Below are 26,990 nucleotides of genomic sequence, written 5' to 3'. Positions count from 1 at the left end.
GCCCCTATTGACCCCACACCCACCCTACTGACCCCATACCCACCCCACTGACCCCACACCCACCCCACTGACCCCATACCCACCCTACTGACCCCATACCCACCCCTCTGACCCCATACCTATCCTACTGCTGCTACTGACCCCATACGCACCCCACTGCCCCCACACCCACCCCACTGACCCCATACCCACCCCAGTGACCCCACTGACCCCACACCCACCCCATTGACCCCATACCCACCCCCCTGACCCCACACCCACCCTACTGACCCCATACCCACCCTACTGCCCCTATTGACCCCACCCCCACCCCCCTGACCCCACACCCACCCTACTGAACCCATTGACCCCATACCCACCCCACAGCCCCCACCCCCAGCCCCCTGACCCCAAACCCACCCCACTGCCCCCACTGACCCCACACCCACCCCATTGACCCCACACCCACCCCCCTGACCCCAAACCCACCCCACTGCCCCCACTGACCCCACACCCACCCCACTGACCCCAAACCCACCACGTTGACCCCATACCCACCCCACTGCCCCCATTGACCCCACACCCACCCCCCTGACCCCACACCCACCCTACTGAACCCATTGACCCCATACCCACCCCACTGCCCCCACACCCACCCCACTGACCCCACACCCACCCCATTGACCCCATACCCACCCCACTGCCTCCACACCCACCCCACTGCCCCCACTGACCCCACACCCACCCCATTGACCCCATACCCACCCCCCTGACCCAGCACCTACCCCACTGACCCCACACCCACCCCACTGACCCCATACCCACCCCACTGCCCCCACACCCACCCCAGTGACCCCACAGCCCCCACCCCCACCCCCCCGACCCCAAACCCACCCTCAGATCCGTGACCCGTGCAAAACAAAGGTTGGTGATGGCCTCACAAAGCGCCAGCCTGGCTCCGGCTGCGGGATCCAGGAGCCCTTTTAGGGGTTGTTCCCCTATCGCCGTCGCCGCCCCTATAATCCCAAAATGGGAAAGGGCCACAACGGCCACGTCTGCCAACGGGGTGTGAAGGGGACCCACGCATTGCTGCTGGGCAACCAGGCCTGTCACCGAACGGTCCACCTGGGGGGGGGGGGAAGGGGGTATGGGGTCAGGAAGGGGGGTATGGGGTCAGGAAAGGAGCTATGGGGTCAGGAACGGGGGATATGGGGTCAGGAAGGGAGATATGGGTTCAGGAATGGGGGTATGGGGTCAGGAAGGGGGGGTATGGGGTCAGGAATGGGGGTATGGGGTCAGGAAGGGGGGTATGGGGTCAGGAAGGGGGGGTATGGGGTCTGGGAGGGGGATATGGGGTCAGGAAGGGAGATATGGGGTCAGGAACAGGGGGTATGGGGTGTGGGAGGGGGGTACGGGGTGAGGAAGGGGGGTCAGGAAGGGAGATATGGCATCTGGGAGGGGTTTATGGGGTCAGGAAGGGAGATAAGGGGTCAGGAAGGGAGATATGGGGTCTGAGAGTGGGTTATGGGGTCTGGGAGGGGGGTTATGGGGTCAGGAAGGGAGATATGGGTTCAGGAACAGGGGGTATGGGGTCAGGAAGGGGGGATATGGGGTCAGGAATGGGGGTATGGGGTCAGGAATGGGGGATATGGGGTCAGGAAGGGGGGTATGGGGTCTGGGAGGGGGGTATGGGGTCAGGAAGGGGGGGTATGGGGTCTGGGAGGGGGGTATGGGGTCAGGAAGGGGGGGTATGGGGTCTGGGAGGGAGATATGGGGTCAGGAAGGGAGATAAGGGGTCAGGAAGGGGGGTATAGGGTCTGGGAGGGGGATATGGGGTCAGGAAGGGGGGGGGTATGGGGTCAGTAAGGGAGATAAGGGGTCAGGAAGGGGGGTATAGGGTCTGGGAGGGGGGTATGGGGTCAGGAAGGGGGGTATGGGGTCAGGAATGGGGGTATGGGGTCTGGGAGGGGGATATGGGGTCAGGAACAGGGGGTATGGGGTGTGGGAGGGGGGTATGGGGTCAGGAAGGGGGGTATAGGGTCTGGGAGGGGGCATGGGGTCAGGAAGGGAGATATGGGGTCAGGAAGGGAGATATGGGGTCTGAGAGTGGGTTATGGGGTCCGGGAGGGGGGTTATGGGGTCAGGAATGGGGGTATGGGGTCAGGAATGGGGGTATGCAGTCAGGAACAGGGGGTATGGGGTGTGGGAGGGGGATATGGGGTCAGGAAGGGGGGGTATGGGGTCTGGGAGGGGGATATGGGGTCAGGAAGGGGGGTATGGGGTCAGGAACAGGGGGTATGGGGTCAGGAATGGGGATATGGGGTCAGGAAGGGAGATATGGGGTCAGGAACAGGGGGTATGGGGTTTGGGAGGGGGGTATGGGGTCAGGAAGCGGGGTATGGGGTCAGGAAGGGGGTCTGGGGTCTGGGAGGGGGAGTATGGGGTCTGGGAGGGGGGTATCGGGTCAGGAACAGGGGGTATGGGGTCAGGAATGGGGGTATGGGGTGTGGGAGGGGGATATGGGGTCAGGAAGGGGGGTATGGGGTCAGGAACGGGGGTATAGGGTCAGGAAGGGAGATATGGGTTCAGGAACAGGGGGAATGGGGTGTGGGAGGGGGGTATGGGGTCAGGAATGGGGGATATGGGGTCAGGAAGGGGGGTCTGGGGTCTGGGAGGGGGAGTATGGGGTCTGGGAGGGGGGTATCGGGTCAGGAACAGGGGGTATGGGGTCAGGAATGGGGGTATGGGGTCTGGGAGGGGGAGTATGGGGTCTGGGAGGGGGATATGGGGTCAGGAAGGGGGGTATGGGGTCAGGAACGGGGGTATAGGGTCAGGAAGGGAGATATGGGTTCACGAACAGGGGGTATGGGGTGTGGGAGGGGGGTATGGGGTCAGGAATGGGGGATATGGGGTCAGGAATGGGGGTATGGGGTCTGGGAGGGGGATATGGGGTCTGGGAGGGGTTTATGGGGTCAGGAACAGGGGGTATGGGGTGTGGGAGGGGGGTATGGGGTCAGGAAGGGGGGGTATGGGGTCTGGGAGGGGGATATGGGGTCAGGAAGGGAGATATGGGGTCAGGAATGGGGGTATGGGGTCAGGAAGGGGGGTATGGGGTCAGGAAGGGAGATAAGGGGTCAGGAACGGGGGGTATGGGGTCAGGAACGGGGGTATGGGGTCAGGAAGGGGGGTATGGGGTCTGGGAGGGGTTTATGGGGTCAGGAAGGGGGGGTATGGGGTCTGGGAGGGAGATTTGGGGTCAGGAAGGGAGATAAGGGGTCAGGAAGGGGGGTATAGGGTCTGGGAGGGGGATATGGGGCCAGGAAGGGGGGGGTATGGGTCAGGAATGGGGGTTATGGGGTCTGGGAGGGGGATATGGGGTCAGGAATGGGGGTATGGGGTCTGGGAGGGGGATATGGGGTCAGGAATGGGGGTTATGGGGTCTGGGAGGGGGATATGGGGTCAGGAATGGGGGTATGGGGTCTGGGAGGGGGGTTATGGGGTCAGGAAGGGAGATATGGGGTCAGGAAGGGGGGTTATGGGGTCTGAGAGAGAAATATGGGGTCTGAGAGTGGGTTATGGGGTCTGGGAGGGGATTATGGCGTCTGAGAGGGGGTTATGGGGTCAGGAAGGGAGATATGGGGTTAGGGGGGGTATGGGGACACGTGACACACACTACACACACATGACACACGCATGACACACGTATGACGAACCTTGGAGGTGAGGTACAGCAGGCAGCTTCAGCACCCGCTCCACTCAGACACACACCACACACGTGTGACACACACACGACACACTCATGGCCCATATATGACACGCATGACACACACATGACACACGTATGACACACGCATGACACACACATGACACACGCATGACGCACCTTGGAGGTGAGGTACAGTAGGCAGTTTCAGCACCCGCTCCACTCGGACACACACCACACACACGACACATCTATGACAAGTATGACACACGCATGACACACGCATGACACACGCATGACGCACCTTGGAGGTGAGTCACCATTGCTGCCCACCACCGGCAGTTTCAGCACTCGCTCCACTCAGACAAACACCACACACACGACACACACGACACATCTATGACATGTATGACACACGCATGACACACGCGTGACACACGCATGACGCACCTTGGAGGTGAGGTACCACTGGCACTTTCAGCACTCGCTCCAGTCAGACACACACCACACACGTGTGACACACACATGACACACTCATGGCCCATATATGACACGCATGACACACGCATGACACACGCATGACACATGCATGACGCACCTTGGAGGTGAGGTACAGCAGGCAGCTTCAGCACCCGCTCCACTCAGACACACACCACACACGCATGACACACACATGACACACTCATGACACACAGATGACACACACATGACACACGCATGACGCACCTTGGAGGTGAGGTACAGCAGGCAGCTTCAGCACCCGCTCCAGTCAGACACACACCACACACACGACACACACGACACATCTATGACACGTATGACACACGCATGACACACGCATGACGCACGCATGACGCACCTTGGAGGTGAGGTACTGCTGGCAGTTTCAGCACTCGCTGCACTCAGACACACACCACACACGTATGTCACACACAGGACACACACATGTCACACGAATGACACACACATGACACACGCATGACACACGCATGACGCACCTTGGAGGTGAGGTAGCGCTTGCTGCCCACCGCCGGCAGTTTCAGCACTCGCTCCACTCAGACACACACCACACACGTATGTCACACACACGACACACACACGACACATGCATGACACACGCATGACACACGCATGACACACGCATGACGCACCTTGGAGGTGAGGTACAGCAGGCAGCTTCAGCACCCGCTCCACTCAGACACACACCACACACGTGTGACACACACACGACACACTCATGGGCCATATATGACACGCATGACACATGTATGACACACGCATGACACATGCATGACGCACCTTGGAGGTGAGGTACAGCAGGCAGCTTCAGCACCCGCTCCAGTCAGACACACACCACACACACGACACACACGACACATCTATGACACGTATGACACACGCATGACACACGCATGACGCACGCATGACGCACCTTGGAGGTGAGGTACCACTGGCACTTTCAGCACTCGCTCCACTCAGACACACACCACACACGTGTGACACACACATAACACACATGACACACGTATGACACACGCATGACACACGCATGACGCACCTTGGAGGTGAGGTAGCGCTTGCTGCCCACCGCCGGCAGTTTCAGCACTCGCTCCATTCAGACACACACCACACACATAGATCACACACTACACAAGTGTGACACACACGTATGACACACGCGTGACACACGCATGACACACGCATGACGCACCTTGGAGGTGAGGTAGCGCTTGCTGCCCACCGCCGGCAGTTTCAGCACCCGCTCCAGGGCTGCCGGCACCGAAAGGCCGGGGGGCAAAGAGAGCGGGCGGAGCAACGGGGGGGTCGTCGTCAGGTGGAACTCCTGGGGGGCGGTAATTAGGGGTCGGTAATTAATTAGGGGGGGGGTTAATTAAGGGGGGGGCCGCTGCAGGTGGGACTACTGGGGGTTGGGGGGAAAATGGGGGTGCAGGGGGGGTAATTAGAGGGGGGGGGGGTCGTCGTCAGGTGGAACTCCTGGGGGTCGTTAATGAGGGGTCAGTAATTAATTATGGGGGGGTAATTAGCGGGGGGACCGCTGCAGATGGGAATCCTGGGGGTTGGGGGGAAAATGGGGGGTAATTAGTGGAGGGGGGGTAATTAGTGGGGGAGGGGAGGCTCCAATTAGAGGGGAGGGTCATCTGCAGGTGGAACTCCTGGGGGGCGGTAATTAGGGGTCAGTAATTAATTGGGGGGGGGGGGGTAATTAGCGGGGGGTTCGCTGCAGGTGGGTCTCTTGGGGGTTGGGGGGAAAATGGGGGGTAATTAGTGGTGGGGGGGGGGTAATTAGTGCAGGGGTTCCAACTGGGGGGGGTCGTCTGCAGGTGGAACTCCTGGGGGTCGTTAATTAGGGGTCGGTAATTAATTAGGGGGGGGGTAATTAGCGGGGGGTTCGCTGCAGGTGGGACTACTGGGGGTTAGGGGGAAAATGGGGGGTAATTAGTGCAGGGGGGGTAATTAGAGGGAGGGGGAGGCTCCAAAAACCTGGGGGGCGGTAATTAGGGGTCGGTAATTAATTAGGGGGGGGTAATTCGTGGGGGGTGCGCTGCAGGTGGGAATCCTGGGGGTTTGGGGGAAAATGGGGGAGGTAATTAGTGGAGGGGAGTAATTAGAGGGGGGCGGGAGGCTCCAATTAGAGGGGGTCGTCGTCAGGTGGAACTCCTGGGGGGCGGTAATTAGGGGTCGGTAATTAATTGGGGGGGGGGGTAATTAGTGGGGGGTCTGCTGCAGGTGGGAATCCTGGGGGTTTGGGGGAAAATGGGGGGGGTAATTAGTGGAGGGGAGTAATTAGTGCAGGGGTTCCAACTGGGGGGGGTTGTTTGGAGGTGGAGCTCCTGGGGGTTGTTAATGAGGGGTCTGTAATTAATTATGGGGGGGTAATTAGTGGGGGGTCCGCTGCAGGTGGGAATCCTGGGGGTTTGGGGGAAAATGGGGGGTAATTAGTAGAGGGATGGTAATTAGTGCAGGGGGAGGGGGGGTAATTAGAGGGGGGGCTCTGATTGGGGGGGTCGTCTACAGGTGGAACTCCTGGGGGTTGTTAATGAGGGGTCAGTAATTAATTATGGGGGGGGTAATTAGTGGGGGGTGCGCTGCAGGTGGGACTCCTGGGGGTTTGTGGGGAAATGGGGGGTAATTAGTGGTGGGGGGGTAATTAGAGGGGGGGGGGAGGCTCCAATCAGAGGGGTCCACCTTTTCAGGACCCCCCCCCCATTTTTGGGGTCCCCCCCCCACTTTGGGACCCCTCCCCACATTTTAAGGTCCCCCACCTTTTTACGACCCCCCCCAATTTTGGGTTCTCACCCCCACTTTGGGACCCCTCCCCACATTTTAAAGTCCTCCACCTTTTTACGACCCCCCCCAATTTTGGGGTCCCCCCCACTTTGGGACCCTTCCCCACATTTTAAGGTCCTCCACCTTTTCAGGACCCCCCCCCCCAATTTTGGGGTGCCCCCCCCTCACCTTTCTGGGCATGCCCCCCAGCACCCACTCCAGCTTCAGGTTGACGGGGGTGGGCAGCCCCTCGTGGGACCCCCCCTCCTCCACCGGCGCCTCCAGGTCATCCACCAACACCACCTGGGGGGGGGGGGCACAGAAAAACCCCAAAAGTGACCCCAAAAGTGACCCCAAATGGCCCCAAATGGCCCCATTGACCCCAAAGATCCCATTGACCCCAAATGGCCCAAAGACCCCATTGACCCCAATGCCCCCACTGACCCCAAATGCAGCCCCTCCTGGGACCCCCCCCAATCCACCAACACCACCTGGGGGGGGGGACAGAAAAACCCCAAAAGTGACCCCAAAAGTGACCCCAAATGGCCCCATTGACCCCAAATGGCCCCATTGACCCCATTGACCCTCATTGTCCCCTATTAACCCCACTGACCCCAAATGAGGCCCTCATGGGACCCCCCCCATCCACCAACACCACCTGGGGGGGGGCACAGAAAAACCCCAAAAGTGACCCCAAAAGTGACCCCAAATGGCCCCAAAGACCCCATTGACCCCAAATGGCCCCATTGACCCCATTGATCCCTATTGTCCCCTATTGATCCCATTGACCCCAATACCCCACTGACCCCAAATGCAGCCCCTCGTGGGACCCCCCCCATCCACCAACACCACCTGGGGGGGGGGGGCACAGAAAAACCCCAAAAGTGACCCCAAAAGTGACCCCAAAATGGCCCCAAATGGCCCCATTGACCCCAATGTCCCCATTGACTTCAATCTCCGCATTGACCCCAATAGCCCCAAAGCCCCATTGACCCCAAATCCCCCATTGACCCCAATCCCCCCATTGACCCCAAAGCCCCCATTGAACCCATTGACCCCAATGTCCCCATTGACCCCATTGTCCCCATTGACCCCAATGACCCCAAAGCCCCCAATGACCCCAAAGCCCCCATTGACCCCAATGTCCCCATTGACCCCAAAGCCCCCAATGCACCCATTGACCCCAATGCCCCCATTGACCCCATTGACCCCAATGTCCCCATTGACCCCAATGACTTCAATGTCTCCATTGACCCCAATGACCCCAAAGCCCCCAATGACCCCAAAGCCCCCATTGACCCCAATGTCCCCATTGACCCCAATGACTTCAATGTCTCCATTGACCCCAATGACCCCAAAGCCCCCAATGACCCCAATGTCCCCATTGACCCCATTGACCCCAAAGCCCCCATTGACCCCAATCTCCCCATTGACCCCAAAGCCCCCAAAGCCCCCATTGACCCCAAAGCCCCCATTGACCCCAATGTCCCCATTGACTTCAATCTTCGCATTGACCCCATTGACCCCGTTGTCCCCATTGACCCCAAATCCCCCATTGACCCCAATCCCCCCACTGACCCCAATCTCCCCATTGACCCCAATGTCCCCATTGACCCCATTGACCCCAATCTCCCCATTGACCCCAAAGCCCCCATTGACCCCATTGACCCCGATGTCCTCATTGACCCCATTGACCCCGATGTCCTCATTGACCCCAATGACTTCAATGTCCCCATTGACCCCAAAGCCCCCATTGACCCCATTGACCCCGATGTCCTCATTGACCCCAATGACTTCAATGTCTCCATTGACCCCATTGACCCCAAAGCCCCCATTGACCCCAATGCCCCCATTGACCCCATTGTCCCCATTGACCCCAAAGCCCCCATTGACTCCAAAGCCCCCCTGACCCCAATGACCCCAAATCCCCCATTGACCCCAAAGCCCCCCCTGACCCCATACCCTGCCATCTCCAGTGATGGTCCCCACAAAGCTTATAGGGCAGCGCTCGCAGCGCCCCAAAGCCCATTGACCCCAAATCCCCCATTGACCCCATTGACCCCAAAGCCCCCATTGACCCCAATGCCCCCAATGACTCCAAAGCCCCCCTGACCCCAATGTCCTCATTGACCCCAAAGCCCCCATTGACCCCATTGACCCCAAAGCCCCCATTGACTCCATTGACCCCAAAGCCCCCATTGACCCATTGACCCCAAATCCCCCATTGACCCCAAATCCCCCATTGACCCCAAAGCCCCTCCTGACCCCATACCCTGCCATCTCCAGTGATGGTCCCCACGACGCTTATAGGGCAGCGCTCGCGGCGCCCCAAAGCCCATTGACCCCAATGAGTCCATTGACCCCAAAGCCCCCATTGACCCCAATGCCCCCATTGACCCCAAAGCCCCCATTGACCCCAATGCCCCCATTGACCCCATTGTCCCCATTGACCCCAATGACTTCAATGTCTCCATTGACCCCAAAGCCCCCATTGACTCCAAAGCCCCCCTGACCCCATTGACCCCAATCCCCCCATTGACCCCAATGTCCCCATTGACCCCAAAGCCCCCACTGACCCCAATCTCCCCATTGACCCCAATCCCCCCACTGACCCCAATGCCCCCATTGACCCCATTGACCCCAAAGCCCCCATTGACCCCATTGACCCCAATCCCCCCATTGGCCCCCATGTCCCCATTGACCCCATTGACCCCATAGCCCCCATTGACCCCATTGACCCCAATGACTTCAATGTCTCCATTGACCCCAATGACCCCAAAGCCCCCATTGACCCCATTGACCCCAATCCCCCCATTGGCCCCAATGTCCCCATTGACCCCATTGACCCCATAGCCCCCATTGACCCCATTGACCCCAATGACTTCAATGTCTCCATTGACCCCAAAGCCCCCAAAGCCCCCATTGACCCCAATGCCCCCATTGACTCCAATGTCCCCATTGACTTCAATCTTCGCATTGACCCCAATAGCCCCAAAGCCCCCATTGACCCCAAATCCCCCATTGACCCCAAAGCCCCCCCTGACCCCATACCCTGCCATCTCCAGTGATGGTCCCCACGAGGCTTATAGGGCAGCGCTCGCGGCGCCCCAAAGCCCATTGACCCCAATGTTTCCATTGACCCCAAAGCCCCCATTGACCCCAATGCCCCCATTGACCCCAAAGCCCCCATTGACCCCAATGACTTCAATGTCTCCATTGACCCCAAAGCCCCCATTGACCCCAAAGCCCCCATTGACCCCATTGACCCCAATGTCCCCATTGACCCCACTGACCCCAATGCCCCCATTGACTCCATTGACCCCAATGTCCCCATTGACCCCAATGCCCCCATTGACCCCAAAGCCCCCATTGACCCCAATGTCCCCACTGACCCCAAAGCCCCCCCTGACCCCATTGACCCCGATGTCCTCATTGACCCCAATGACTTCAATGTCTCCATTGACCCCAATGACCCCATAGCCCCCATTGACCCCAATGTCCCCATTGACCCCAATGTCCCCATTGACCCCAATGCCCCCATTGACCCCATTGACCCCAATCTCCCCATTGACCCCAATGCCCTCACTGACCCCAATGTCCCCATTGACCCCATTGTCCCCATTGACCCCATTGACCACAAAGCCCCCAAAGCCCCCATTGACCCCAATGTCCCCATTGACCCCATTGTCCCCATTGACCCCAATGACCCCAAAGCCCCCATTGACCCCAATCTCCCCATTGACCCCAATCCCCCCACTGACCCCAATCCCCCCACTGACCCCAATGCCCCCATTGACCCCATTGTCCCCATTGACCCCAGTGACCCCAAAGCCCCCAAAGCCCCCATTGACCCCAAAGCCCCCATTGACCCCAAAGCCCCCATTGACCCCAATGTCCCCATTGACCCCAATGCCCCCATTGACCCCATTGTCCCCATTGACCCCAATGACCCCAAAGCCCCCATTGACCCCAATGTCCCCATTGACCCCATTGACCCCAAAGCCCCCACTGACCCCAATCTCCCCATTGACCCCAATCCCCCCACTGACCCCAATGCCCCCATTGACCCCAATGCCCCCACTGACCCCAATGCCCCCATTGACCCCAATGCCCCCACTGACCCCAATGCCCCCATTGACCCCATTGACCCCAAAGCCCCCATTGACCCCAATGTCCCCATTGACCCCATTGACCCCAAAGCCCCCATTGACCCCATACCCTGCCATCTCCAGTGATGGTCCCCACGACGCTTATAGGGCAGCGCTCGCGGCGCCCCAAAGCCCATTGACCCCAATGAGTCCATTGACCCCAAAGCCCCCATTGACCCCAATGCCCCCATTGACCCCAAAGCCCCCATTGACCCCATTGACCCCAATGCCCCCAATGAACCCATTGACCCCAATGTCCCCATTGACCCCACTGACCCCAATGCCCCCATTGACTCCATTGACCCCAATGTCCCCATTGACCCCAATCCCCCCACTGACCCCAATGCCCCCACTGACCCCAATGCCCCCATTGACCCCATTGACCCCAAAGCCCCCATTGACCCCAATGTCCCCATTGACCCCATTGACCCCAAAGCCCCCATTGACCCCAATCTCTCCAATGACCCCAAATCCCCCATTGACCCCAAAGCCCCCCCTGACCCCATACCCTGCCATCTCCAGTGATGGTCCCCACGACGCTTATAGGGCAGCGCTCGCGGCGCCCCAAAGCCCTCAGCAGCTCCATCCCTTGGGGTCGCGCCAGCAGGGCGTTGGATTCCTGGTACTCCGCACCCCATAACTCCAGGACGCTCAGCGTCGGGTCCCCACGCTGCACCCCATAAGTTTATGGGGTCAGGAGGAGGGGTGGGGGGGTGACCCATAGGGTAGGGGATGGGGAAGGGAAGGGGGTGAGGGGTTGCGTGGGGTTGGGGGGCATCCATGGGTTATGGGGTTGGGGGAATCTTTGGGGTTGGAGGGCATCCATGGGTTATGGGGTTGGGGGAATCTTTGGGGTTGGGGGGCAACTGTTATGGGGTTGGGGGAATCTTTGGGGTTGGGGGGCAGCTGTTATGGGGTTGGGGGGATCTATGGGGTTTGGGGCTACCTGTGGGTTATGGGGTTGGGGGATCTGTAGGGTTGGGGAATCTATGGGGTTGGGGGGCAGCCATTATGGGGTTGGGGGGGCAACTGTTATGGGGTTGGGGGGATCTATGGGGTTGGGGGGCAACTGTTATGGGGTTGGGGGCACCTGTGGTTTATGGGGTTGGGGGGCAGCCATTATGGGATCGGGGGGTATCCATTATGGGGTTGGGGGGATCTGTGGGATTGGGGGGCACCTGTTATGGGGTTGGTGGGATCTATGGGGTTGGGGAGCATCCATAGGTTATGGGGTTGGGGGAATCTTTGGGGTTGGGGGGCAACTGTTGTGGGGTTGGGGGGATCTGTGGGGTTGGAGGGCATCCATGGGTTATGGGGTTGGGGGAATCTTTGGGGTTGGGGGGCAACTGTTATGGGGTTGGGGGAATCTATGGGGTTGGGGGGCAACTGTTATGGGGTTGGGGGGATCTATGGGGTTTGGGGGTACCTGTGGGTTATGGGGTTGGGGGATCTGTAGGGTTGGGGAATCTATGGGGTTGGGGGGCAGCCATTATGGGGTTGGGGGGGCAACTGTTATGGGGTTGGGGGAATCTTTGGGGTTGGGGGGCAACTGTTATGGGGTTGGGGGGACCTGTGGGTTATAGGGTTTGGGGGATCTGTAGGGTTGGGGAATCTATGGGGTTGGGGGGGCACCTGTTATGGGGTAGGGGGGATCTGTGGGGTTGGGGGGCAACTGTTGTGGGGTTGGGGCACCCGTGGGTTATGGGGCTTGGGGGATCAGTGGGATCTGTGGGGTTGTGGGGGCACCTGTTATGGGGTTTGGGGGGATCTGTGGGGTTGGGGGGCATCCATGGGTTATGGGGTTGGGGAATCTATGGGGTTGGGGGGCAGCCATTATGGGGTTGGGGGGGCAACTGTTATGGGGCAGGGGGTCTCTATGGGGCAGGGGGTCTCTATGGGGCGGGGGGTCTCTATGGGGCAGAGTTATGGGGCAGGGGGTCTCTATGGGGCAGGGGGTCTCTATGGGGTGCAGTTATGGGGCCAGGGGTCCCTATGGGGCAGGGGGTCTCTATGGGGTGGTGTTATGGGGCAGGGGGTCTCTATAAGGCAGAATTATGGGGCAGGGGGTCTCTATGGGGTAGGAGGTCTCTATGGGGTGCAGTTATGGGGCCAGGGGTCTCTATGGGGCAGGGGATCTCTATGGGGCAGAGTTATGGGGCAGGGGGTCTCTATGGGGTGGTGTTATGGGGGCAGGGGGTCTCTATGGCGTGGGGTTATGGGGCAGGGGGTCTCTATGGGGCAGGACAGGGGGTGTCTATGGGGCGGAGTTATGGGGCAGGGGGTCTCTATGGGGTGGTGTTATGGGGGCAGGGGGTCTCTATGGGGTGGAGTTATGGGGCAGGGGGTCTCTATGGGGCAGGGGGTATCTATGGGGCAGTTATGGGGCAGGGGATCTCTATGGGGCAGGACAGGGGGTCTCTATGGGGCGGAGTTATGGGGCAGGGGGTCTCTATGGGGCAGGGGGTCTCTACGGGGCAGTTATGGGGCAGGGGATCTCTATGGGGCAGAGTTATGGGGCAGGGGGTCTCTATGGGGCAGGGGGTCTCTATGGGGTGCAGTTATGGGGCAGGGGGTCTCTATGGGACAGAGTTATGGGGCAGGGTTCTCTATGGGGCAGGGGGTCTCTATGGGGCAGAGTTATGGGGCCAGGGGGTCTCTATGGGGCGGGGTTATGGGGCAGGGGGTCTGTATGGGGCAGCTATGGGGCAGGGGGTCTCTATGGGGCGGGGTTATGGGGCAGGGGGTCTGTATGGGGCAGCTATGGGGCAGGGGGTCTCTATGGGGTGCAGTTATGGGGCCAGGGGTCTCTATGGGGCAGGGGGTCTCTATGGGGTGGTGTTATGGGGCAGGGGGTCTGTATGGGGCAGCTATGGGGCAGGGCTCTCTATGGGGCGGAGCTGTGGGTCCCGTACCTGGAAGCGGCTGGCGTAGATGACGGCCCCCGCGGGGTCACAGATCTCCTTCAGGACGTTCCCTGCGGGCGGGAACCGCGGCCCCATAAACCCCACAGCAACCCCAGAACCCCATAGCAACCCCATAGCAACCCCAGAACCCCATAGCAACCCCATAGCAACCCCATAACATCATAGCAACCCCATAACCCCATAGCAACCCCATAAACCCGATAGCAACCCCATAACCCCATAGCAACCCCATAGCAACCCCATAGCAACCCCATAGCAACCCCATAACCTCATAGCAACGCCATAACCTCATAACAACCCCATAACCCCATAGCAACCCCATAGCAACCCCATAACATCATAGCAACCCCAGAACCCCATAGCAACCCCATAGCAACCCCATAACAACCCCATAACCCCATAGCAACCCCAAAACATCATAGCAACCCCATAACCTCATAACAACCCCATAACCCCATAGCAACCCCATAAACCCCATAGCAACCCCATAGCAACCCCAGAACCCCATAGCAACCCCAGAACCCCATAACAACCCCATAACCTCATAACGACCCCATAACCCCATAGCAACCCCATAGCAACCCCATAACAACCCCATAACCCCATAGCAACTCCACAACAACCCCATAACATCATAACAACCCCATAACAACCCCATAATATCATAACAACCCCACAACAACCCCAAAACCCCATAGCAACCCCATAGCAACCCCATAACTTCATAGCAACCCCATAACAACCCCATAACCTCATAACAACCCCATAACCCCATAGCAACCCCATAGCAACCCCATAACAACCCCATAAATCCATAACAACCCCATAACAACCCCATAACCCCATAACAACCCCATAACCCCATAGCAACCCCATAGCAACCCCATAACAACCCCATAACCCCATAACAACCCCATAACCCCATAGCAACCCCATAACAATCCCATAACCTTCCCATATCCCCCCCAGAACCCCCATATCTCCCCATAAACCCCCCCACGACCCCCATATCTCCCCTCATACTCCCCCCAGGACCCCATAGCCCACTCAGAACCCCCATATCCCCCCATATCCCCCCCAGAACCCCCCCCACGACCCCCATACCTCCCCATATCCCCCCCATAACCCCACCCAGGACCCCCATACCCCCCCATATCCCCCCCCAGGACACCCATATCCCCCCATATCCCCCCATATCCCCCCCAGAACCCCACCGAGGACCCCCATATCCCCCCATATCCCCCCTATAACCTCCCTCAGAACCCCCATATCCCCCCATATCCCCCCATATCCCCCCCAGGACCCCCATATCCCCCCTATAACCCCACCCAGGACCCCCATATCCCCCCATATCCCCCCCATATCCCCCCACCCAGGACCCCCATACCCCCCCATATCCCCCCCCAGGACACCCATACCCCCCCATATCCCCCCATATCCCCCCCAGAACCCCCCCCACGACCCCCATATCCCCCCATATCCCCCCTATAACCTCCCTCAGGACCCCCATACCCCCCCATATCCCCCCATATCCCCCCCATAACCCCACCCACGACCCCCATATCCCCCCATATGCCCCCTATAACCTCCCTCAGGACCCCCATACCCACCCATATCCCCCCATATCCCCCCCCATAAACCCCCCAGAACCCCCATATCACACCATACCCCCCCATAACCCCCCCCACGACCCCCATATCCCCCCATATCCCCCCTATAACCTCCCTCAGGACCCCCATACCCACCCATATCCCCCCATATCCCCCCCATAACCCCACCCACGACCCCCATACCCCCCCATATCCCCCCATATCCCCCCCAGGACCCCCATATCCCCCCCATAACCCCACCCACGACCCCCATACCCCCCCATATCCCCCCATATCCCCCCCAGGACCCCCATATCCCCCCCATAACCCCACCCAGGACCCCCATATCCTCCCATATCCCCCCATATCCCCCCCAGAACCCCACCCAGGACCCCCATATCCTCCCATATCCCCCCATAACCCCCCCCACGACCCCCATACCCCCCCATATCCCCCCATATCCCCCCCAGGACCCCCATATCCCCCCCAGAACCCCACCCAGGACCCCCATATCCTCCCATATCCCCCCATAACCCCCCCCACGACCCCCATATCCCCCCATATCCCCCCTATAACCTCCCTCAGGACCCCCATACCCCCCCATATCCCCCCCATATCCCCCCCATAACCCCCCATAACCCCACCCAGGACCCCCCATACCCCCCCCCGGACCCCCCCCCATACCGTTGCCCCCCGCCCCCTGATCATGGATGCTACAGATGGGGTTTTGGGCTCCGCTCTCCACGCAGCCCCGTAAAACTCGGTTCAGTTTCTGCTCCATTTCGGGGTCCCCCCTCTGAACTGCCCCCATGTCGCGCTCCTCTGAGTTGTCACCCTGGACCTGGGGGGGGGAAATTTGGGTGGGGGGGGGGCATTTGGGGGCTTTATGGGGGGCTTATAGGGCATTAGGGGGGCATTGGGGGGCATTTGTGGGCTTTATGGGGTCTTATAGGGGCATTATGGGGGCATTGGGGGCATTAGAGGGCATTATGGGGGCATTGGGTGGGAGCTGGGGGGCATTTGGGGGCTTTATGGGGTCTTATAGCGGCATTATGGGGGCTTTATGGGGGTCTTATGGGGGCATTATGGGGGAATTGGGGGGCATTAGAGGGCATTATGGCGGCATTGGGGGGAATTGGGGGGCATTTGGGGTTTTATGGGGGGCTTATAGGGCATTATGGGGGAATTGGGGGGGATTTGGGGGCATTTGGGGTTTTATGGGGGGCTTATGGGGGCATTATGGGGGAATTGGGGGGAATTTGGGGGCATTTGGGGGCTTTATGGGGTCTTATAGGGGCATTATGGGGCATTGGGGGGGAATTCGGGGGCATTATGGGGGTCTTATAGGGCATTATGAGGGCATTGGGGGGGGATTGGGGGCTTTATGGGGTCTTATAGGGGCATTATGGGGGCACTGGGGGGAATTTGGGGGCATTTGGGGTTTTATGGGGTCTTATAGGGGCATTATGGGGGCTTTATGGGGGTCTTATAGGGCATTATGGGGGAATTGGGGGGAATTTGGGGGCATTTGGGGTTTTATGGGGGGCTTATGGGGGCATTATAGGGGAATTGGGGGGGATTTGGGGGCATTTGGGGGCTTTAAGGGGTCTTATAGGGCATTAGGGGGGCATTGGGGGGGGATTGGGGGCTTTATGGGGTCTTATAGGGGCATTATGGGGGCACTGGGGGGAATTTGGGGGCATTTGGGGGTTTTATGGGGTCTTATGGGGGCATTATAGGGGAATTGGGGGAGATTTAGGGGCATTTGGGGTTTTATGGGGGGCTTATAGGGCATTATGGGGGCATTGGGTGGGAGCTGGGGGGCATTTGGGGGCTTTATGGGGTCTTATAGGGGCATTATGGGGGCATTGGGGGGGAATTCGGGGGCTTTATGGGGTCATATGGGGGCATTATGGGGCATTGGGGGGCATTATGGGGGCATTGGGGGGAACTTGGGGGCATTTGGGGTTTTATGGGGGTCTTATGGGGGCATTATGGGGGAATTGGGGGGCATTAGAGGGCATTATGGGGGCATTGGGTGGGAGCTGGGGGGCATTTGGGGGCTTTATGGGGTCTTATGGGGGCATTATAGGGGAATTGGGGGAGATTTGGGGGCATTTGGGGGCTTTATGGGGTCTTATAGCGGCATTATGGGGTCTTTATGGGGGTCTTATGGGGGCATTATGGGGGAATTGGGGGGCATTAGAGGGCATTATGGCGGCATTGGGGGGAATTTGGGGGCATTTGGGGATTTATGGGGGGCTTATGGGGGCATTATAGGGGAATTGGGGGGGATTTGGGGGCATTTGGGGTTTTATGGGGGGCTTATGGGGGCATTATAGGGGAATTGGGGGGGATTTGGGGGCATTTGGGGGCTTTATGGGGGTCTTATAGGGCATTATGGGGGCACTGGGGGGAATTTGGGGGCATTTGGGGTTTTATGGGGTCATATAGGGGCATTATGGGGGCTTTATGGGGGTCTTATAGGGGCATTATGGGGGCATTGGGGGGGAATTTGGGGACATTTGTGGGCTTTATGGGGTCTTATGGGGGCATTATGGGGGAATTGGGGGGGATTTGGGGGCATTTGGGGGCTTTATGGGGTCTTATAGGGCATTATGGGGCATTGGGGGGGAATTTGGGGGCATTTGGGGGCTTTATGGGGTCTTATAGGGGCATTATGGGGGCATTGGGGGGGAATTCGGGGGCTTTATGGGGTCATATGGGGGCATTATAGGGGAATTGGGGGGGAATTTGGGGGCATTTGGGGGCTTTATGGGGTCTTATAGGGGCATTATGGGGGATTGGGGGGGCATTTGGGGGCTTTATGGGGGTCTTATGGGGGCATTATAGGGGAATTGGGGGGGAATTTGGGGGCATTTGGGGGCTTTATGGGGTCTTATAGGGCATTATGGGGCATTGGGGGGGAATTGGGGGCTTTATGGGGTCTTATAGGGGCATTATGGGGGCATTGGGGGGGAATTTGGGGGCTTTATGGGGTCATATGGGGGCATTATGGGGGATTGGGGGGGCATTTGGGGGCTTTATGGGCGTCTTATAGGGGCATTATTGGGGCATTGGGGGGCATTATGGGGGCACTGGGGGGAATTTGGGGGCATTTGGGGTTTTATGGGGGGCTTATAGGGCATTATGGGGGAATTGGGGGGAATTTGGGGGCATTTGGGGGCTTTATGGGGTCTTATAGGGGCATTATGGGGCATTGGGGGGGAATTCGGGGGCATTATGGGGGTCTTATAGGGCATTATGAGGGCATTGGGGGGGGAATTGGGGGCTTTATGGGGTCCTATAGGGCATTATGGGGGCATTGGGGGGAATTTGGGGGCTTTATGGGGTCTTATAGGGGCATTATGGGGGCATTGGGGGTCTTATAGGGCATTATGGGGGCATTGGGGGGCATTTGGGGGCTTTATGGGGGTCTTATAGGGCATTATGGGGGCATTGGGGGGAAGTTGGGGGGCATTTGGGGGCTTTATGGGGTCTTATAGGGGCATTGTGGGGGCATTGGGGGGAATTGGGGGGCATTTGGGGGCTTTATGGGGTCTTATAGGGGCATCATGGGGGCATTGGGGGGAATTGGGGGCTTTATGGGGTCTTATAGGGGCATTATTGGGGCATTGGGGGGGAATTCGGGGCTTTATGGGGTTTTATAGGGGCATTATGGGGGCATTGGGGGGGAATTTGGGGGCATTTGGGGGCTTTATGGGGGGCTTATAGGGCATTATGGGGCATTGGGGGGGAATTTGGGGGCATTTGGGGGCTTTATGGGGTCTTATAGGGGCATTATGGGGGCATTGGGGGGGAATTCGGGGGCTTTATGGGGTCATATGGGGGCATTATGGGGGATTGGGGGGGGCATTTGGGGGCTTTATGGGGGTCTTATAGGGGCATTATTGGGGCACTGGGGGGAATTTGGGGGCATTTGGGGTTTTATGGGGTCATATAGGGGCATTATTGGGGCATTGGGGGGGAATTCGGGGCTTTATGGGGTTTTATAGGGGCATTATGGGGGCATTGGGGGGGATTTGGGGGCATTTGGGGGCTTTATGGGGTCTTATAGGGGCATTATGGGGGCATTGGGGGGAATTGGGGGCATTTGGGGGCTTTATGGGGTCATATAGGGGCATTATTGGGGCATTGGGGGGCATCAGGGGGCATTATGGGGGCATTGGGGGGGAATTTGGGGGCATTTTGGGGTTTTATGGGGTCTTATGGGGGCAATATAGAAGAATTGGGGGAGATTTGGGGGCATTTGGGGGCTTTATGGGGTCTTATAGGGGCATTGTGGGGGCATTGGTAGGAATTGGGGGCTTTATGGGGTCTTATGGGGGTCTTATGGGGGCATTAGGGGGGAATTGGGGGCGATTTGGGGGCATTTGGGGGCTTTATGGGGGTCTTATAGGGGCATTATGGGGGAGTAGGGGGGCATTTGGGGGCTTTATGGGGTCATATGGGGGCATTATGGGGGATTGGGGGGGCATTTGGGGGCTTTATGGGCGTCTTATAGGGGCATTATTGGGGCATTGGGGGGCATTATGGGGGCATTGGGGGGAATTTGGGGGCATTTGGGGTTTTATGGGGGTCTTATAGGGCATTATGGGGGCATTGGGGGGAATTTGGGGGCATTTGGGGGCTTTATGGGGTCTTATAGGGGCATTATTGGGGCATTGGGGGGGAGTAGGGGGGCATTTGGGGGCTTTATGGGGTCTTATAGGGGCATTATGGGGCATTGGGGGTGAATTTGGGGGCATTTGGGGTTTTATGGGGGTCTTATAGGGCATTATGGGGCATTGGGGGGCATTTGGGGACATTTGGGGACACACAGGGACACTATAGGGCCATTTAGGGTTGTTTGGGGTCATTTGGGGACACATAGGGACACTATAGGGCCATTCGGGTCCATTTGGGGTCATTTGGGGACACTATAGGACCATATAGGGCCATTTGGGGTCATTTGGGGTCATTTGGGGACACTATAGGACCATATAGGGCCATTTGGGGTCATTTGGGGACACATAAGGACCCTATAGGGCCATTTGGGGTCATTTGGGGCCCCACAGGGAAACTATAGGGCCATTTGGGGTCATTTGGGGCCATTTGGGGACACATAGGGACACTATAGGGCCATTTGGGGTCGTTTGGGGTCATTTGGGGACACATAGGGACGCTATAGGGCCATTTGGGTTCATTTGGGGCCACATAGGGACACTATAGGGTAATTTGGGGCCATTTGGGGCCATTTGGGGTCATTTGGGGTCATTTGGGGACACATAGGGACACATAGGGCCATTTGGGGTCATTTGGGGTCTTTATGGGATCCCATACCTGGATGGAGGAGGCGGCGCCGCCCCCGACCCCAATACGGTAAGCGGGACCCCCCACCTTCACCACCAGCATCCCTATAGGGCGGATGGGGGGGTTATGGGGGAATCTGGGGTCCCATTTGGGATTTTGGCTATGGGGGGGGGATTTGGGGTCCTATGGGGGTTTTGGGGGGGGTCCCATGGGGGTCTGGGGGTCCCATTTGGGATTTGGGGTCCCATTTGGGATTTGGGGTATGGGGGGGGATTTGGGGATCCTATGGGGGATTTGGGGGATGGAGGTGGGGATTTGGGGTCCCATGGGGGTCTGGGGGTCCCATTTGGGATTTGGGGTATGGGGGGGGGGTGTTGGGGGTCCTATGGGGGATTTGGGGTATCGGGGGGAGGGATTTGGGGTCCCATGGGGGTCTGGGGGTCCCATTTGGGATTTGGGGTATGGGGGGGATTTGGGGTCCTATGGGGGATTTGGGGGATGGAGGGGGGGATTTGGGGTCCCATGGGGGTCTGGGGGTCCCATTTGGGATTTGGGGTCCCATGTGGGATTTGGGGTATAGGGGGGGGGATTTGGGGATCCTATGGGGGATTTGGGGGATGGAGGGGGGGATTTGGGGTCCCATGGGGGTTTTTGGGGGGGTCCCATGGGCGTCTGGGGTCCCATTTGGGATTTGGGGTCCAATTTGGGATTTAGGGTATGGGGGGGGGATTTGGGGATCCTATGGGGGATTTGGGGGATGGAGGGGGGGATTTGGGGTCCCATGGGGGTCTGGGGTCCCATTTGGGATTTGGGGTATCGGGGGGGGGGGTTGGGGATCCTATGGGGGATTTGGGGTCCCATGGGGTCTGGGGTCCCATTTGGGATTTGGGGTATCGAGGGGGGGGGATTTGGGGTCCAATGGGGGTTTTGGGGGGGGTCCCATGGGGGTCTGGGGGTCCCATTTGGGATTTGGGGTCCCATTTGGGATTTGGGGTATAGGGGGGGGGATTTGGGGATCCTATGGGGGATTTGGGGGATGGAGGGGGGGATTTGGGGTCCCATGGGGGTCTGGGGGTCCCATTTGGGATTTGGGGTATGGGGGGGATTTGGGGTCCTATGGGGGATTTGGGGGATGGAGGGGGGGATTTGGGGTCCCATGGGGGTCTGGGGTCCCATTTGGGATTTGGGGTATCGGGGGGGGGGGTTGGGGATCCTATGGGGGATTTGGGGTCCCATGGGGTCTGGGGTCCCATTTGGGATTTGGGGTATCGAGGGGGGGGGATTTGGGGTCCAATGGGGGTTTTGGGGGGGGTCCCATGGGGGTCTGGGGGTCCCATTTGGGATTTGGGGTCCCATTTGGGATTTGGGGTATAGGGGGGGGGATTTGGGGATCCTATGGGGGATTTGGGGGATGGAGGGGGGGATTTGGGGTCCCATGGGGGTCTGGGGGTCCCATTTGGGATTTGGGGTATGGGGGGGATTTGGGGTCCTATGGGGGATTTGGGGGATGGAGGGGGGGATTTGGGGTCCCATGGGGGTCTGGGGGTCCCATTTGGGATTTGGGGTCCCATGTGGGATTTGGGGTATAGGGGGGGGGATTTGGGGATCCTATGGGGGATTTGGGGGATGGAGGTGGGGATTTGGGGTCCCATGGGGGTTTTTGGGGGGGGTCCCATGGGCGTCTGGGGACCCATTTGGGATTTGGGGTATGGGGGTCCCATTTGGGGATCCTATGGGGGATTTGGGGGATGGAGGGGGGGATTTGGGGTCCCATGGGGGTCTGGGACCCATTTGGGATTTGGGGTATGGGGGGGATTTGGGGTCCTATGGGGGTTTTGGGGGGGGTCCCATGGGGTCTGGGGGTCCCATTTGGGATTTGGGGTCCCATTTGGGATTTGGGGTATGGGGGGGGATTTGGGGATCCTATGGGGGATTTGGGGGATGGAGGTGGGGATTTGGGGTCCCATGGGGGTCTGGGGGTCCCATTTGGGATTTGGGGTATGGGGGGGGGGGATTTGGGGTCCAATGGGGGATTTGGGGGATGGAGGTGGGGATTTGGGGTCCCATGGGGGTCTGGGGGTCCCATTTGGGATTTGGGGTCCCATTTGGGATTTGGGGTATGGGGGGGGGGGATTTGGGGTCCAATGGGGGATTTGGGGGATCGAGGGGGGGATTTGGGGTCCCATGGGGGTCTGGGGGTCCCATTTGGGATTTGGGGTCCCATTTGGGATTTGGGGTATGGGGGGGGGGGATTTGGGGTCCAATGGGGGATTTGGGGGATGGAGGGGGGGATTTGGGGTCCCATGGGGGTCTGGGGGTCCCATTTGGGATTTGGGGTATGGGGGGGGGGTGTTGGGGGTCCTATGGGGGATTTGGGGTATCGGGGGGAGGGATTTGGGGTCCCATGGGGGTCTGGGGGTCCCATTTGGGATTTGGGGTATGGGGGGGGCGGATTTGGGGTCCAATGGGGGATTTGGGGGATCGAGGGGGGGATTTGGGGTCCCATGGGGGTCTGGGGTCCCATTTGGGATTTGGGGTATGGGGGGGGGATTTGGGGATCCTATGGGGGATTTGGGGGATCGAGGGGGGGATTTGGGGTCCCATGGGGGTCTGGGCTCCCATGTGGGATTTGGGGTATGGGGGGGGGGATTGGGGATCCTATGGGGGATTTGGGGGATGGAGGGGGGGATTTGGGGTCCTATGGGGGTTTTGGGGGGGGTCCCATGGGGTCTGGGGTCCCATTTGGGATTTGGGGTATCGGGGGGGGGGGATTTGGGGTCCAATGGGGGATTTCGGGCATGGAGGGAGGGGATTTGGGGTCCCATGGGAGCTATGGGGGGTTATGGGGGTCCCAAGGGTGCTATGGGGTCCCAGGGGTGCTATGGGGGGGTCATCGGGGTCCCAGAGGGGCTATGGGTTCCCATGGGGGCTATGGGGGGGATTTGGGGGTCCTAGGGGTGCTATGGGGGGTTATGGGGTCCCGGGGGGGCTATGGGGTCCCAGGGGGGCTATAGGGGGTTATGGGGGTCCCAGAGGTGCTATGGAGGGATTTGGGGGTCCCAGAGGGGCTATGGGGAGGTTATGAGGTCCCAGGGGTGCTGTGGGGGGTTATGGGGATCCCAGGGGTGCTCTGGGGGGGTTATGAGGTCCCAGGGGGGCTATGGGGGATTTTGGGGGTCCCAGGGAGGCTATGGGGGGGCTACGGGGTCCCAGCAGGGCTATGGGGTCCAGGGGGTTGTATGGGGCATTTGGGGGTCCCAGGGGGGCCATATAGGTTTATGGGGGTCCCAGGGGTGCTGTGGGGGGTTATGGGGTCCCGGGGGGGCTATTGGGTCCCAGGGGGGCCATAGGGGGTTATGGGGGTCCCAGGGGTGCTGTGGGGGGGTTATGGGGGTCCCAGAGGGACGACAGGCTCCCATGGGGGCTATGGGGTCCCAGGGGGGCTATAGGGGATCATGGGGGTCCCAAGGGTGCTATGGGGTCCCAGGGGGGCCATAGGGGGTTATGGGGGTCCCAGGGGTGCTATGGTGGGATTTGGGGGTCCCAGCAGGGCTATGGGGTCCAGGGGGGTCTATGGGGCGTTTGGGGGTCCCAGGGGGGCTATGGGGGGTTATGGGGGTCCCAGAGGTGCTATGGAGGGATTTGGGGGTCCCAGGGGGGCTATGGGGGATTTTGGGGGTCCCAGGGGTGCTATGGAGGGATTTGGGGGTCCCAGGGGGGCTATGGGGTCCCAGAGGGGCTATAGGGGGTTATGGGGTCCCTGGGGGGCTATGGGATCCCAGGGGTGCTGGGGGGGTTATGGGGTCAAGGGGGGTTATGGGGGATTTTGGGGGTCCCAGGGTTGCTATGGGGGGTTATGGGGGTCCCAGGGGGGCTACAGAGGGTTATGGGGGTCCCAGGGGTGCTCTGGGGGGGTTATGAGGTCCCAGGGGGGCTATGGGGGATTTTGGGGGTCCCAGGGAGGCTATGGGGGGGCTACGGGGTCCCAGCAGGGCTATGGGGTCCAGGGGGTTGTATGGGGCATTTGGGGGTCCCAGGGGGGCCGTATAGGTTTATGGGGGTCCCAGGGGTGCTGTGGGGGGTTATGGGGTCCCGGGGGGGCTATGGGGTCCCAGGGGGGCTATAGGGGGTTATGGGGGTCCCAGGGGTGCTGTGGGGGGGCTATGGGGAGGTTATGGGGTCCCTGGGGGGCTATGGGGTGTTATTTGGGTCCCAGGGGTGCTGTGGGGGGTTATGGGGTCCCGGGGGGGCTATGGGGTCCCAGGGGGGCTATAGGGGGTTATGGGGGTCCCAGAGGTGCTATGGAGGGATTTGGGGGTCCCAGAAGGGCTATGGGGAGGTTATGAGGTCCCAGGGGGGTTATGGGGGGTTATGGGGGTCCCAGGGGTGCTCTGGGGGATTTTGGGGGTCCCAGGGAGGCTATGGGGGGGCTACGGGGTCCCAGCAGGGCTATGGGGTCCAGGGGGTTGTATGGGGCATTTGGGGGTCCCAGGGGGGCCATAGGGGGTTATGGGGGTCCCAGGGGTGCTATGGAGGGATTTGGGGGTCCCAGGGGGGCTATGGGGAGGTTATGAGGTCCCAGGGGTGCTGTGGGAGGTTATGGGGGTCCCAGGGGGGCTATGGAGGGATTTGGGGGTCCCAGGGGGGCTATGGGGGGTTATGGGGGTCCCAGAGGTGCTATGGAGGGATTTGGGGGTCCCAGGGGGGCTATGGGGGATTTTGGGGGTCCCAGGGGGGCTATAGGGGGTTATGGGGGTCCCAGAGGTGCTATGGAGGGATTTGGGGGTCCCAGAAGGGCTATGGGGAGGTTATGAGGTCCCAGGGGTGCTGTGGGGGGTTATGGGGGTCCCAAGGGTGCTATGGGGTCCCAGGGGGGCCATAGGGGGTTATGGGGGTCCCAGGGGGGCTATGGGGTCCCAGGGGGGCTATGGGGGGGCTATGGGTTCACAGGGGGGCTATGAGGGTCCCAGGGGTGCTATGGAGGGATTTGGGGGTCCCAGGGGGGCCATAGGGGGTTATGGGGGTCCCAGGGGGGCCATATAGGTTTATTGAGGTCCCAGGGGTGCTGTGGGGGGTTATGGGGTCCTGGGGGGGCTATGGGGTCCCAGGGGGGCTATAGGGGGTTATGGGGGTCCCAGGGGTGCTATGGAGGGATTTGGGGGTCCCAGGGGTGCTATGGGGAGGTTATGGGGGTCCCAGGGGTGCTGTGGGGGGTTATGGAGGTCCCAGGGGTGCTGTGGGAGGTTATGGGGGTCCCAGGGGTGCTATGGGGGTTTATGGGGGTCCCAGGGATGCTGTGGGGGGTTATGGGGTCCCGGGGGGGCTATGGGGTCCCAGGGGGGCTATAGGGGGTTATGGGGGTCCCAGGGGGGCCATAGGGGGTTATGGGGGTCCCAGGGGTGCTATGGAGGCTTATGGGAGTCCCAGGGCGATTATGGGGGGCTATGGGGGTCCCAGAGGGGCTATGGGGTCCCAGAGGGGCTATGGGGAGGTTATGAGGTCCCAGGGGTGCTGTGGGGGGTTATGGGGGTCCCAGGGGTGCTGTGGGGGGGGGCTCTGACCCGGCTCGGGGGGCTCCTTGTGGACGTGGCCGTCCTCGATGGCGCCGATGCCCCCGCTGAACATGATGGGCTTCACCCACTCGCGGCGCTGCCCCCCCGGCAGCACCAGCCCGAAGGAACGCGCGAAGCCTGCGGGCGCACGACGGCACCCATGGCACCCAAGGGCACCCAAGGGTGCCACAAAGGCACCCAAGGGCATCCAGTGGTACCACAGTGGCACCCAAGGGCATCCAAGGGTACCACAATGGCACCCAAAGGAACCACAGTGGCACCCAATGGTACCACAATGGCACCCAAGGGCACCCAAGGGTACCACAAGGGCACCCAAGGGAACCCAAGGGTACCACAATGGCACCCAAAGGAACCCAAGGGCACCCAATGGTACCACAATGTCACCCAAGGGCACCCAAGGGTACCACATTGGCACCCAAGAGAACTCAATGGACCCCAATGGTACCACAATGGCACCCAAGGGAACCCAAGGG

The 26,990-nt window shown here is 60.0% G+C and overlaps 1 protein-coding gene across 2 annotated transcripts in view; it reads right to left on the bottom strand.

Moving 5' to 3' along the window:
* Nucleotides 1–26,990, bottom strand: part of PFAS (phosphoribosylformylglycinamidine synthase) — a 99,958-nt gene that overhangs the window by 33,897 nt on the left and 39,071 nt on the right. For both annotated transcript variants that reach the window (XR_016461090.1, XM_090129480.1), the window contains exons 11-18: nucleotides 26,506–26,634; nucleotides 20,975–21,048; nucleotides 16,316–16,472; nucleotides 14,031–14,092; nucleotides 11,627–11,788; nucleotides 7,160–7,273; nucleotides 5,394–5,525; nucleotides 874–1,104 (exon numbers count right to left, since the gene is read on the bottom strand). Coding sequence is in view for 1 of the 2 variants with exons in the window: in XM_090129480.1 (XP_089985606.1) it covers nucleotides 874–1,104; nucleotides 5,394–5,525; nucleotides 7,160–7,273; nucleotides 11,627–11,788; nucleotides 14,031–14,092; nucleotides 16,316–16,472; nucleotides 20,975–21,048; nucleotides 26,506–26,634 (1,061 nt within the window). In the remaining variant the exon portion in view is untranslated. The remainder of the gene's footprint in view (nucleotides 1–873; nucleotides 1,105–5,393; nucleotides 5,526–7,159; nucleotides 7,274–11,626; nucleotides 11,789–14,030; nucleotides 14,093–16,315; nucleotides 16,473–20,974; nucleotides 21,049–26,505; nucleotides 26,635–26,990) is intronic.

This window comes from Phasianus colchicus, chromosome 36 (genome assembly GCF_987193195.1).
Source record: "Phasianus colchicus chromosome 36, bPhaCol1.hap1.1, whole genome shotgun sequence".
NCBI lineage: Eukaryota > Metazoa > Chordata > Aves > Galliformes > Phasianidae > Phasianus > Phasianus colchicus.
The sequence above is the reverse complement of the archived record's forward strand: the minus strand, read 5'-3'. Positions and strand labels throughout refer to the sequence as shown.